At 44.9% G+C, this 12,925-nt stretch overlaps 4 protein-coding genes across 4 annotated transcripts; 1 reads left to right on the top strand and 3 right to left on the bottom strand.

Annotated features, from left to right (window-relative positions):
* Positions 1-460: 460 nt before the first annotated feature.
* Positions 461-2,554, bottom strand: PAAG_07606 (hypothetical protein; the record flags this gene model as incomplete). The annotated part of the gene is made up of 8 exons (XM_015846274.1): positions 461-1,028; positions 1,088-1,296; positions 1,359-1,526; positions 1,599-1,651; positions 1,727-1,748; positions 1,949-2,107; positions 2,182-2,261; positions 2,344-2,554. 8 exons carry the CDS (start codon positions 2,552-2,554, stop codon positions 461-463), a joined length of 1,470 nt encoding a protein of 489 aa, XP_015700757.1.
* A 624-nt stretch (positions 2,555-3,178) lies between these two features.
* PAAG_07605 (acetolactate synthase small subunit) lies at positions 3,179-4,296 on the top strand (the record flags this gene model as incomplete). The annotated part of the gene is made up of 2 exons (XM_002790260.2): positions 3,179-4,014; positions 4,119-4,296. The coding sequence occupies 2 exons, from the start codon at positions 3,179-3,181 to the stop codon at positions 4,294-4,296; spliced, it is 1,014 nt and encodes a 337-aa protein (XP_002790306.1).
* Positions 4,297-7,967: 3,671 nt separating this feature from the next.
* PAAG_07603 (hypothetical protein) lies at positions 7,968-10,944 on the bottom strand (the record flags this gene model as incomplete). The annotated part of the gene is made up of 4 exons (XM_015846273.1): positions 7,968-8,309; positions 8,478-8,656; positions 8,708-9,025; positions 9,087-10,944. The coding sequence occupies 4 exons, from the start codon at positions 10,942-10,944 to the stop codon at positions 7,968-7,970; spliced, it is 2,697 nt and encodes an 898-aa protein (XP_015700756.1).
* A 427-nt stretch (positions 10,945-11,371) lies between these two features.
* On the bottom strand, positions 11,372-12,198 carry PAAG_07602 (hypothetical protein; the record flags this gene model as incomplete). Its single annotated transcript, XM_015846272.1, has 3 exons — positions 11,372-11,488; positions 11,565-11,700; positions 12,056-12,198. 3 exons carry the CDS (start codon positions 12,196-12,198, stop codon positions 11,372-11,374), a joined length of 396 nt encoding a protein of 131 aa, XP_015700755.1.
* Between the last annotated feature and the right edge of the window lie 727 nt (positions 12,199-12,925).

Below are 12,925 nucleotides of genomic sequence, written 5' to 3'. Positions count from 1 at the left end.
CACAGGCGAAGTAGATATAATGTGACCCTATAGGGAATTTTGCTTTTCGGGCATATATATTAAACACGGGGAGAAATTGTCAAAATCAATATGTAGAATCAAAATGATTAAACTAGCACACTGACAGAAGAGAGAAAAGTAAAAAGGGCTAATGGCTATAAAAACAGCAGTTGAATAATCCAGAGATATTGCAATCAACTTCTGCGATTTTCCGCAGTTTTCCTTTGGGGTAAATTGAATATTTGAGATGCTCAGTTACAATATCTGGCCAAAACGAGTAATGCATCTTTAGACCCCATCAACAATGAATTAATCCAGTCAATAATAGCTATGCCTGGGATGTGGAAGGTTGAAAAGCTAGATCACACGCGGAGACATTACAGATCAGGAGGTGGTGGTACCTATAAAATTATCAGTCACCTGAATGGTTCAATATTCGGCATTGATTACAAGGCAATTTTCATACAGCATTATATCCCCCTGATGGTGGGGGTGGCGGAGGAGGGGGGGCTAACCCCGCTCCTGGAGGTGGCGGAGGGGCCTCAGAACCTGGTGGAGGCGGTGGGGGAGGGGCAGCACTGTCAGGTGGTGGTGGGGGTGGTTGTTGCTGCTGCTGATAGTATTGCTGATAATAAGCGACACAATTCTGATAGGCCCCCCATGCTGCGTAGGGGTCTTGGCCCGTCATGTACTGTGAGTACATGCGACTATAGTCAGCAAGAGAGTGACCAGCCGGAGCAGCTTGAGCGGTTGCGCTTGCATCAGTGCCAGGTGTGGCATTGGGGGCTGCTGGACTCATGGGGGTTTGAGGGGATGAGTAATTTCCGTAATTGCCGCCTCCCCCATAACTGCCACCACCATAATGGTGACGATCACGATGTCCATATCCGCCACCATGATGGCCACCTCCGCCATATGAGCGTTGTTGGGGTGGCTGCTCCTTAAACTTCTTATATTGCTCCTTCACGTTAGCGAGAAGATCCTCGCAAAGTGATTTGGCATTTTGCACTTCCTTGGGATCCGGACCACTTTGGACGATTAGAATGGATTATGGTCTGTAGCTGGTCAGGGGCTGGCTGACACTTACGCGACATGCAAATACATTGGCTCATCACTCTCTCTTCCGGTTCCATGCTCTGTAAAACCAGAGCCACGCCCCTTGATCTGAACGCGACAACGTGTCTCCTGCTGGATATGCTTGACGTAGGCACCGCCTGGACCAACTACCTGAGCACGAAGATTAAAGCCCGGGATTGGCTCCAGGTCAACAGGGATCCGTTCCTCTGGCCATTTGCGCTGACATTAAATAAGCCTCCGTACTCACGCCGCATTATTTTTAGGATGACTGAAACACATACCCGACCGTACTCATCCCGTTCAACCTGCTGCTCTGGTTCTCTGCGACGGAACCTCCGCTCGTCAACAAGATTGGGGAGTTCTTGTTTCATAAGTTCCTCAATTTTGGCAATTGCCTTGTCGAGACCTTCTTTAGTAGTACTCGTTATGTGGAGATAAAGCGGGGGATTCTATATACAAAATGTTAATCTCTCCGCCATTTTCCTTCCGCACAATCAAGTGACGGTGATGATGGAACTCACCGCAGCCGTAGCCATGCTTTTATCAGGAAAATAACTTCCTCGTGTTGTGACATCTTGAATACGTTAAATGAGCTTCTGTTCTAAAACAAAAATAGTAGATAATAATATAGTGATGGAGAAAGCCGTACCGGCGCCAGTTTCTTCTTTAATCTAAATATCACGCAGCGGAGGTCAGCAGATGCCAAAGAGGGGATTCGAGATGCTATGGATAGTTGGGTAAGCTTCAGCCACCAGCACAACAAAGAGGGGCAAAGGGCAATTGTTCAGTTTTCTTGTGAAACCGTGGCGTTGGCCGGTAAGTAGGAGTAATCAATGCCTGGGATATCAGCAGATATGATAGAAATATTTACCATCCTCTGGGTTGCACCCTTAGTCAGTGTGTATCGGTTTCGGAGATCGTTAACTTCGATATCTTTGATATAGTCTCCATCGGCCATGTAAACTTCGCCATTAACATTGCCTGCAGCTTGGGCACCTGACGAGGAGGACTTTGACGCCGGACTTGCAGTCTATATATATCAATGATTAAAAAAAGATTAGAAATATAATCTTTCAGGGGGCATCCGGGGAAATGCAATCATACAGAACGAATCTGAGGCGCGTCACTGTGCTGGATGGCTTTTTTGGCCTGAAGTTCAGCATTTATCTTTGCTGCTGCAGCAGCTATTGAGTGTCAAACAAAGTTTGCAACTATTAGCACTTTGGCCACGAGAAGTCTCCTCAAACCAAGCACATGTGGACTTACCTGCAGCAACAGTTGGATCCGCCGATGCGAGTTTTCGTTTGTCATCACTTCCAGGGCTTCGCAATTCCCGACTCAGCGGGCTCCGTTCCCTAGTAGAATCAGAATTCCGAGTAGATGGGGATCGAGAACGTCGATCAAATCTTGACCGTCGAGGCTCTGGTTCTGTTTGGTCAAAACGAGAGCGCTTTGCGCGTCGTTCACTATCTGCCATTGCTTGTCACAGGACCTAAGAGAAACAAAAGGAGGGAAGCTATAACTATAGAGGATATGATGAACCTCTTGAAGAATTATCAAGAGAAGAGAGATCAGAGACAGAGTTACTGTGTTCATCAATCGATGGCATAGAATAACATTTTTCTCAATGGTGTAAAGTCGTTTGTGAAGGCATGCGGCTCACGCTATTCCAAATCCGCCACTAGTAGACTAAACATGCACTGCTTAGTCACATGTGCCAAGCTTCCATTTCCCCACAATACGCTATATCCTTAAATGGGTTAGACAATTTGTCGACGTTGGAAAAGCAACGCTTAGTCATTACAGCCGATTTCGGCCTGATGTCAACCGTCGCATCATGTGACTCACTCATTAACCCCAAGCATCAAAAAAGAATGAAAACAAAACTTAGATAATCTTTTGTGGAATAACAGCCAGAATGGTGAATCATTCTACCTTCGCCTCTTAAATTACAAAAGTGAGGGATGCTGGTGGATCCCATTGTTCTGATTATCCAGCTGGCTTTTTACACTCCCAATCGCCCAATTAAGTCGAGTTCTGAGCTGCCTTTGTGACGAGGCCTATAGAGAACAACAGCTCTCGCCGGAGTGCATTGGGGAAAATGGCTCTTCGACAGGTTCTCTCCCTGCCGCCAACGCGCATCTTTCTGTCGTCACGTTGTGCTGGAAGAAGGCTTGCATCTCCTGTAAAGCCCTACTTGAATGCCCACATAAGCCGTTCCTCGTCAAGCTCGACATCTGCGCTCGCCTATAAAGCTCTTCATCGCCGTTCTCCCCTCCCTCTCCCAGTTGCCGATAGCCCAACTTGGTCCGCACCTGCGGCAGTCTCGTCAATTCTCTATGAAACCCCGGTGCCCTCGAGCAAACCTCCAGAGCGCCATGTGTTAAATTGCTTGGTACAAAATGAACCAGGTGTTCTCTCTCGCATCTCTGGAATTCTGGCAGCTCGTGGTTTCAATATCGACAGTCTTGTCGTCTGTAATACTGAGGTAGAGGACTTATCACGGATGACAATTGTCCTTCATGGACTAGATGGTGTGGTTGAGCAGGCCCGTCGTCAACTGGACGATCTCGTCCCTGTCTGGGCGGTGCTTGATTACACTGATTCAGCTCTGGTGCAACGCGAGCTCCTTCTTGCCAAAGTTAGCATTCTAGGACCTGAAGTGTTTGAGGAACTCCTCCAACACCATCGCGAAATAACGACCCCAGAAAATGAGGGAGCGGTGTCCGGCTCTTGTGAAGAACAACCTCAATCGAACCAGAGCAAGCAAGGGAAATCAAAAGAAAACCGACATGCTACTGACTATCACCCCAGCCGCCTGGCGCAGAGCCAAGCCCTTCGACACAAACACGAGCATTTAGAAGCCATTACTCATCTGACCCATCAGTTCGGCGGTAAAGTGTTGGATATTAGCACAAACAATTGCATTGTGGAACTGTAAGTTTATCCTCCTTAAAGTAAAATGGCACATGTGCATATCAACCCCTCCCCCGTATCTCATGACGGTTTACTGATAACTAACGATACTACCATTTGATAAGCTCCGCCAAACCGAGCCGCATCGATTCCTTTCTCAAACTGATTTCACCGTTCGGCATACTCGAATCTACCCGAACAGGCCTGATGGCCCTGCCACGCTCTCCGCTCACTGGGCCGGATGAAGACCTTGAAAAGGACGCAACTGAAGTTGTTGACGCGAGTACTCTCCCCCCAGGTTAAGATTTCCCATTTGGACAATTTTGACTTGATGAGCATATGTATCTTTTCTGCCGTTGTTCTTGTGTGGGTGTTAGAATCTTCATTGCCGGGGCATGGCGTTTCTCCTGAAGAGTTTCGCGACACTTAGGATGGAAATATTACGAATCACCTGCGGAAGGATGGTGATAGGGAAAGAACAAGCTTTCGCTTTTCGCCATGTATAATTCTGCCATTGCTCTTCTGCCATGTACTTACTTTCTTCTGTTCTATTATAAATTGGAAACACCCTGATATCGAAGTTCTTAATTATTCCAATACATTAACTACTATGCACATGTTAAATAAGTTCCGCAGTGGTGAAATATGATTTAACATTTGTTTTCACGGAATCAATTACTGAACATAGTTGGACGAAATTTGGTCATTTTTTGCCGTTTGGAAATGGCGTGCTGTGGATGTAGTTTGGGTTATCACAGAGTGTCCGGGTATCTTCATCTCTGTTCGTAATTAGTTACACAGAGTGTGTTGGAAAATACCCATATCAAATCAACGCTCTTTCACACAAAACGACCTGGCCGACCCGTTAGACAAGAGAAATTACATGGAACTATCGGGGACGAAAATCTACCCTTCAATTGACGAATCAACATTCATTTCAATGAACATTTTGGCAATATGAGTGTGCTTCATGTTCATGACATCGTGACATCATTGGGTTATCGACTGGGCCATGAAAGACATGAAATTATCAAAATATCAATAAATAAATAAAATATGAAATGAGGATTATAAAACATAAAAAGCGATTCACTTCTAATCTGTCAAGGCTTCACTCATGCACAAATCAAGTGTACTTAGAAAATTATCCGAAACCTCCATTTTCCAAATTCCAAGATATATCATGCATTGTCGCCGTCACTACGCCGCCTCTCACCTCTTTTTTCGTCTCCGACACTCCTCACAAATCCCACAATAGAGTGGACTATGGTTTTGACCCGTTCTCCTTGAGCAATTGCAGGTCTCCGAGAATACAGTCTCCTTAACACCGCATTGGTAGTAAACTATGTGTTGACACATACTGCAAGAGAAGCAGCTAGCGCGACAGTATCGTAAGTATCGCAATAGGAGGGGAATTGGAGGAGACGCTGGATGAATGGTAAGATATATATTGGGGGCGTAGATCGAGCGACGTAGAATTTGGGTTTAGTTTTCGTTCCCGATGCGATTTACCAACTACTCTTCACGTCGCTCAGTGGTAGGCGGAGGGAGGGGAAACAGGTTGATGTTTCCCACTAGGTGAATGTACCGGAGATATATATGTACGTTTGTGTGACGCAATGTGTTCCAAAAGCAAAGTGTCGCGAAGGTCTTTGGTGGGCTGTGGATTCACATTAATGAGTAAAGGCCGACCAAGAAAGATCTGCAAATAAAAAATGAATTGAGCATTAACAACATTACGCACATGATGGAAAGAAAGGGGAATGGGAAATATAAAGATTTTCCCTCTCCTCGCAAAGGATCACAAGAGAAGCCTGGGTTAGCGGGGTTGAGAGGAAAGGAATGGCAGTTAACACGTTGTGGTCTATCAAAGTAGATAACTAGTTTGTATGATTAAAGAAAAGCACCACTCAGCTAGAAAAATGAAGAAGAGTAGAGAAGTCAAGATATATTCTGACTCTGGCAATCTCTGAAACAAGATCAATAGCAACGTGAAGAAAGAATAGAAAGAGGGTGATGCCCTATCTATATATATGTAGAGAGAATTAAGGTAATGATGACATTGCTGAGGACCGGGACATATTTGTCCCAACTGTTCCGGCTGGTCACCTGCTGTTCAGGAAGCATGAGAGCCCCCTCATAGGGAGTGGCGGACTATCCTTTGACGTCATCTGGCATGAAGGAGATAGCTGAAGGGGCTATCAAGGGAAAGGTGATATTTCATCAATGAGCCAACGCTATCCGGCGAAGGAGGGGTGGAAACATCGAAAATTAGAAACAAAATGACAAGGGGATTTACCATCCCTTGCTGGGGCAAAGCCCCCTTTCATGGCCTGAAGTTAGCGATGAAGCGAAACAACTGATTGACAATCTAAAACAAATATCCGGGACTCTCCTCCGGGGTCATATCTGCCCAACGGAGGAAGATTGCGATAGCCATCGGGATCACCAATGATGAAAGAGCACATGTTTGGTTTCTTTTTTCTTTTTTCTTTTTTCTTTTCTTTTATATTTTTTGCTGAATGCGGCGAATAACACATCTTAAGAGATTGTCCAATTCGCCCAGCAGTTAGCTTAAGTCTGTTGGGATGGGAGATTTGACTAGGAAGAACCTTGCTTCACAAATATCTTGAAGCTCACTATCCTATGTGAGAAAAAAATGAAACTCCAGACTAATTCTGCAACGTGCGTCATTTGCTCGTGGCTGATGGCTAAACAATTTGAGTTGAGAACAGATAGAACAAGTTGATTGGTTGTAGAAAGGCAAAAACGGGCTGCGATTGGCCGCCATCATGCAAGATATTGAGAGACATGCAGCTATGACATCACGGTAGAGAAATATAAATAGTTAATTGGTCTGGGAAGGAAAGGAATTTTGGGCCGAAAGAAGAGTGACGGTTGCACAAGAACAACAATGTGCGTCGATCGCTGTAGACAGCAAAGGTCGGGGATGAGAGCGCTATTTGAAAATCGAAATTGATTGGATGATGACAAGCGAGTCCAATGAAACATGGCTTCATACTGATCAGTGCCAAATCATAGACAGAGCAGGACGAGAGCAGGACGGAAGCACAGCAGAGCCCTTGCTCGCTGCGAGGAATCCGAGAAAAGTCCAACTGAGATGGGTGTGGAAAGGCCAAGGTATCCAAAGATCTGTTCGAATCTGGTCTTGCATTTCATTCGGCCACGTGTGGCCAATCGTCAAGAACTCAGTGAGCGTTTATCGGCCTTTTCAATGTTCTGATCGCCTTATCCCCTGGATGTAAAACACTAGGTGTGGCTTCAGAGACTGACCCTCACTACGCTTAGGATCCAAACACTGTTTTATTAATTATTTAGCATTCCTAAAATCGCCAAAGCTTCCGTGACAGCAGCGAATGAAAATGATTACACTCATTTACTAAAGCAGAAGGGTTAAGCCGGAAATGTGAAGAGTCCTAGAGCCATGAAGAATAAGCGTTCAAAAACGAACATGACAACTATCTTTCATTTGCTTGCCACATGGTAGCAATTCAAACCCCGGATTTGCAGATTCCCAGTCCGTACACGCTTGGTCTGTGCCACCAATCGTTCGTCATCATGGAACAGTAACCAGTAGAAAGGTAGTAGCGATGTGAGCAATCAACACATGCGACCAAGATATTAAATGGTGAAACACGGCCAGGGGTGCGGGGAACGATTAAAAGGTTGTGAATTTGCATGTGCGTAGACAAGGATAGAACACACTTCGACGACAAAACAAATACAACGCCAAACAAGAAAACACAGCCATGTCACATACTCTTGGGAAAATCCATATCTATACGCCAGCTCTATACCACCAGCTTGGGGTCTGTCCTTCCCGTAAATCCGAGTGGTCTATTCCTTAACTCTTACTTATTACTTCCGAAAGCAAAGTAGAAAACCAGTTGATTCGCCCTAGAAAACAGGAGAGCACGAAAAACAATATCGTATCGGTTGAAAAAAGTCTCCCTCTATATCCGAATCTTTGCGCTAATCCCCCTACCTTTGTAGGACACTTCATCCGAATACTCTCCAAGCTGAACACAAATGTCAGCGACAGCATCCATTTTCAACGTCCCTCCCAACGCCTGGCGAATTGCTTCGTATCCTGCACCGCCAAAATTCAGGTCCACCGGCAGTCGGGGAGTTTCAGATATTCCAGGCAGCACCGCAAATGGTAGGTCATACTTGATGGTCCCTGCCGGCTCACTGTGATTGTAGAAGGCCGTTGCATCAATGCAGGTAATAAGAAGTGTGGTTGATGATAAAGGCGAGGCTAGGGTGAACACTGCCGTCGAAGTCCACAAGTGCAACTGCCAACACCAAGGATAACCAAAGTCAGTCCTTGCCAAACGGTGCGTAGAACACAAGCGAAACTTGGACAGGAGAAAACTAGATAATCAAATAGAACGGAGTACCCGTAAGTGTGTTTATACGATATGAGGTCACTTAGAAAAGTAATCAATAAGAGTAGAAAATACCGTTGCATCTTTGATGAAATGCGATCGACCATGATCGCCTGGATTGCGATCATCCTCCCCTGGAGCTCCGAATTGAGGAACCGGAATGTCAAACTCCAGAGGGGATAATGCTAGACCAAACGTAGGGAGCGCGGGAATCGTGCCTTCATATGACTTGAGAGTGATAGACGTATTGAAACCTAGCAACCAGTTAGTGTGGGCCCGATCGAAAGTAAAACTAATGAACACACCAGAAATATAACGTGATATCAAATCTCGTCCTGCAGCAACTCCGTCATCCCCAGCTAACTGCAATGGATTCCAGAGAGCATTTACTTTAATGCCGGCATTGAGCCCTGGAGATATCGATAGATTTTGAGCAGTGACATCGCCCACGTTTGTGCCATTATGAGCAATTAGCAGATTAACGTAAGGGACGATAACAGAATAATTAGTCGGGTTCGTCAGGTTTAGATTTGTTTCAAGTAGTATAGATGATTCTGTAGTTTCTACTATTTTTAGAGCGTCCATGCCTACTTTGAGGTCGGTCAATCCTCTGCTTGCCGGTGCTAGAATTCACATCAAAGTTAGTTGGGTATTTCATCATAGACCGAACATCTGAAAACATACGCTTGACAGTGATGTTACCACTGGCTGGGATATCACGAATAACGAATTGTCCGAGGGCAGTGACGGTTTCAGCATCCACCTTGGCCTTCACATGTAAAGGAATAGGCTTGTGCTTAAATAGTAATGCCTGCACAACGTCCGTAAAAGTATCTCCATCAGTAACTTGTAGTGGTGCTTTTTTGATATCGAACTCGAGGAGCAACGCTGAAGATGGGATAGTTTCGTTGTCGATGCGAGTTGCATGTGCTTGTTGCCACTTCTTTAAGTTGATATATCCAAGTTCTTTTCCTTGGTAATAAATAAACGCAGTAGACCGAACGCGAGAGATATTTAAAGGAAAATCCATCTCACTAGGGAGGTTTAATACTGCTTTGACCAACGCTGAAACCCTCATTTGCGCTTCAGGTGTGTCCGGTTCGGCAAATGGTTCAGGTAGGAAAAAATAGACATTTGTCATGGAGAAATTCCGAACTAAGCGGCCAAGTGCATGGCCGGAGAAAGGCACAGGGATGGTAACGTTGTTCAAGAAGCCTTCCATCCAACTCGGTAAGGTTGATGAGGGGGATTTCCCTCCACGAATGTAAACTTTTGACTTGAGTCCGTGTATATAGTTTTCAACCAACGAATCTAAAGGCGATGAGTTGGTTCCGGGACAAACAGTCGTTAAAACATCCGGAAGTCTTCCAATAGATCCTTTCGCGGATATGTTCACTGGTTCATTGGGGATAACTTGAATAAGGTCTGTGGTCGCGTTAATCACTGGAATATAAGCGTCCGCAGGTGAACAGTTAGGTACTGAAATTTTGAAGCCCATCGGGGGCACGGCAAGGGTGATAGGATATTGATTAAGCACAAGGACTGAAATGTCCACTACCATGGCTTTTTGGTTTCCCGGGTTCGTGATTTCATGGAAGTTCAGTTTCGTTATGTTAAACTCAGGGAAAGCGGGAAGGTCTTGGTCTACGAGAATTGTTAGCTCGACATGTCTAAATCGGGGAGGGAATATGAAAGCGCTGTACAAATATTGACCTTGGAAAACAAACGACTCCGAAATGGTATGAGATCCTAGATATAAAATACCGGACCTCAGGCGCACAGATGCCATCCCTTTAATGCGCAACTGGCCAAGGCGACCTTGAAGCCAGTCATTTGCCACAATTCTAATTCCATCTATATCTCCTGCATTCAAGTTTGTTACGAACTCGATCCTATTCATGTGGCCATTGCGAATATTGGCTGTTATCGGTGGAATAGTCGCAGTTCCTAGCAAAACATTGCCATATTCTGGAAGAGACACCTGCACTTCAGTTTCGTCACTTTCAATTTCTCTTGCCAACCACGTTCCTATGCGGCCGAGATCGCGCACAGATTTCGTCAACACCTGCGACGCATTGAGAACAAAAGAACCCTGAAACCTAGCCTTTACTCCATCCGGTGTGAATGAATCGATGGACAAGCCAGTTACTTTAAAGACAGCAGCCTGTTCAGAATATTGTTTGAAGACAGCTGGAGCAGCAAAACCCAGCCCCAGAACAACGATTGTTGCCAACGTAAGGCTGATGAATGCGATAGATAACAGTCGCACGATCCTTAATTTTTTCCATTGTTTAGATGACGGACCAGGGGATGGTTCACGAGAGGCCGAATATGGTGTGTCGCGATCATCTAAATACCGAATACCCTCACTACTTCGATGGGCAAGAAGTGGTGTAGATTCCGACAAAATCTCATACGACGTAGCCCTGGCCTTGCCGTTAGAACATATAGAGGTTGTGGCAGAGCAGGTTGGTGGATCAGGAGTTTGCTGGGCGGTCCCACCCAACAACGGAGAGCTTTCGTCCCCGAGGTCCCCAGCCATGCTGGTTGAGATCATTTAACTGACACAACAATGTGAGGTTCACAGGGGATTTTTGAACCAGTAGGAGACTAACTGTAACATCGAGCCTCTCTGAAATTTAAATGTACACAGCAAAGAAGTTGGAAAGATGCAAGTTTGCTCAGCCTGAACCTTGTAAGAGTCATTGATGTTGTATGACGATGATTAGTCATCCAACTTAGTTCAGTTAACTAACTATAGTTACAGCAGCTGCCCTTTATCACGTGACTCATAATGTAATAATTCATCAGCTTTTGATAACTACCCACCAAACTACCTTAAAACGCCTCTGATTCCACGCATATTCGACAAAACGAGGAATTAAGCAACCTCCAACATTGAGAATACTTATTTCAAATGTGTATATTTATTCCTTACTGTTGTTTGCACTGTTTAATTGCATGTCTCGCTATATTACATTTGCTGCAGGTTGGCGGTTCATCCGCCCCCTCAGGCCCTCCATGCCGTGTTGAGCGGCTTGAACTCTAGCTAATCCTTTCCCTGCTAGAAATACCTTCTTGACCATCTAAATTTATTCAATTGAAAATTATTTAAATTGAATAAATCAATAAATGTATTACAAATATTTACTATATACTCACGTCTTCGTCACGCTTTCGCGTCTGCCTGGCAACTGCAGCCCGTAGCTCCTCATTCTCCTTGGTCAATGTATAGCCATTTGACACCCCCTTAACCGGGTGATCAAGAGCTTGACTGGTGGTTTCCACCAAATGCTTGCTTTAACGGTCCCAAGCGGCTCACGTTTAATGGCTTAAATAGATGTGATGAATGAGACGGCATGTAAAGAGGTATAATAGCATTATCCATGCAGTAGCAGTCGAATTCAGGTGTAGCATGGCTACCGTGACTGTAGGTTCGTAAGAGGGAATTGATTAGTTTAGCTATTAATTATATCCTGTATGATAATGAGAGTTTCTCTACGGTACTTCGGACGCAGCAAACATATAATGGGGCTAGCGTGAAAGAGGAAAAACGCTCTCATACAATCATATGATACTGAGAAATGAGACCTTTTAACTTTTTTTCTTGTAAGACCCTTTTTATATTGAATTATCTTTTTAAAATCATATACTCTTGTGGTACACCCACATTGCCTTCACCCTTCTCACTCTCTCTTTTCATTGAACTGTCATTCAGTGCACGCGTGTGATTGCTATTGATCAATGGCAGAAACCCCTCATGTCCGCGGAATCTAAGGTTGCATGCACTTAACATCCTGTCAGTGGTGTAGCGAGATTCGACTGGACATGGGGTTGTAACATGAGAAAGGAGCGCCCAAATTTGCTGGCGCCCATTTCGATCGTTCTTCACTACAAACGTGCTATGTTGGCGTCCCCGAGTTCCGTTCCGTAGGAACGGCAGATCCCAGGGCCGGTGCGCTTGCGAGGAGGGCAGTGGAGATGGAGATGGAGATGTGGAGATTAACAATCACAATGAAAGGAGCTCCGCTGCCAAGCACGACGTCCGGGAAACCGTTCGCACCAAAACTACGGAGACGCTCAAACAGGCAATTGTTTTCGTGCAACACTGGGTTTAAATCCACTGTGGTAGATCGTATTATCTTAGTATATACGGTGATTTCGTTCTGTCTCTTGTTCATGTCATCCTTGCTGAAGGTGAACTAATCAGAATCAACCTGGAGTGTCTAATAGAATGCCGGATATCGGGCTAACCGGAAAATTGTTGAACCAATAACTAGCCTAGGTAGTTAGTCACAAGGTTGGGGCAAAAGTTGTTCATTTGGCCGAAAACCTGGAGGGGTAAAAAGAAAGTGAAAGGATGACTCTGTTTTAAATTTTTTAAGTTGCAATCTTTCAACGAGTTCACCGGAAATCTACATTAAAAATGCCCCCAATCTCAATGAGTGATGATGCTAAAAATCTTTTGGATGCTCTGGCGGAATGATTTACAATCTCAAAAAAAAAAAAAAAAAAATGAAGTC

The sequence above is a fragment of the Paracoccidioides lutzii genome (assembly GCF_000150705.2).
Source record: "Paracoccidioides lutzii Pb01 unplaced genomic scaffold supercont2.26, whole genome shotgun sequence".
Lineage (NCBI taxonomy): Eukaryota > Fungi > Ascomycota > Eurotiomycetes > Onygenales > Ajellomycetaceae > Paracoccidioides > Paracoccidioides lutzii.
Note: the sequence above shows the minus strand (reverse complement) of the source record. Positions and strands in the feature narration are given on the sequence as shown.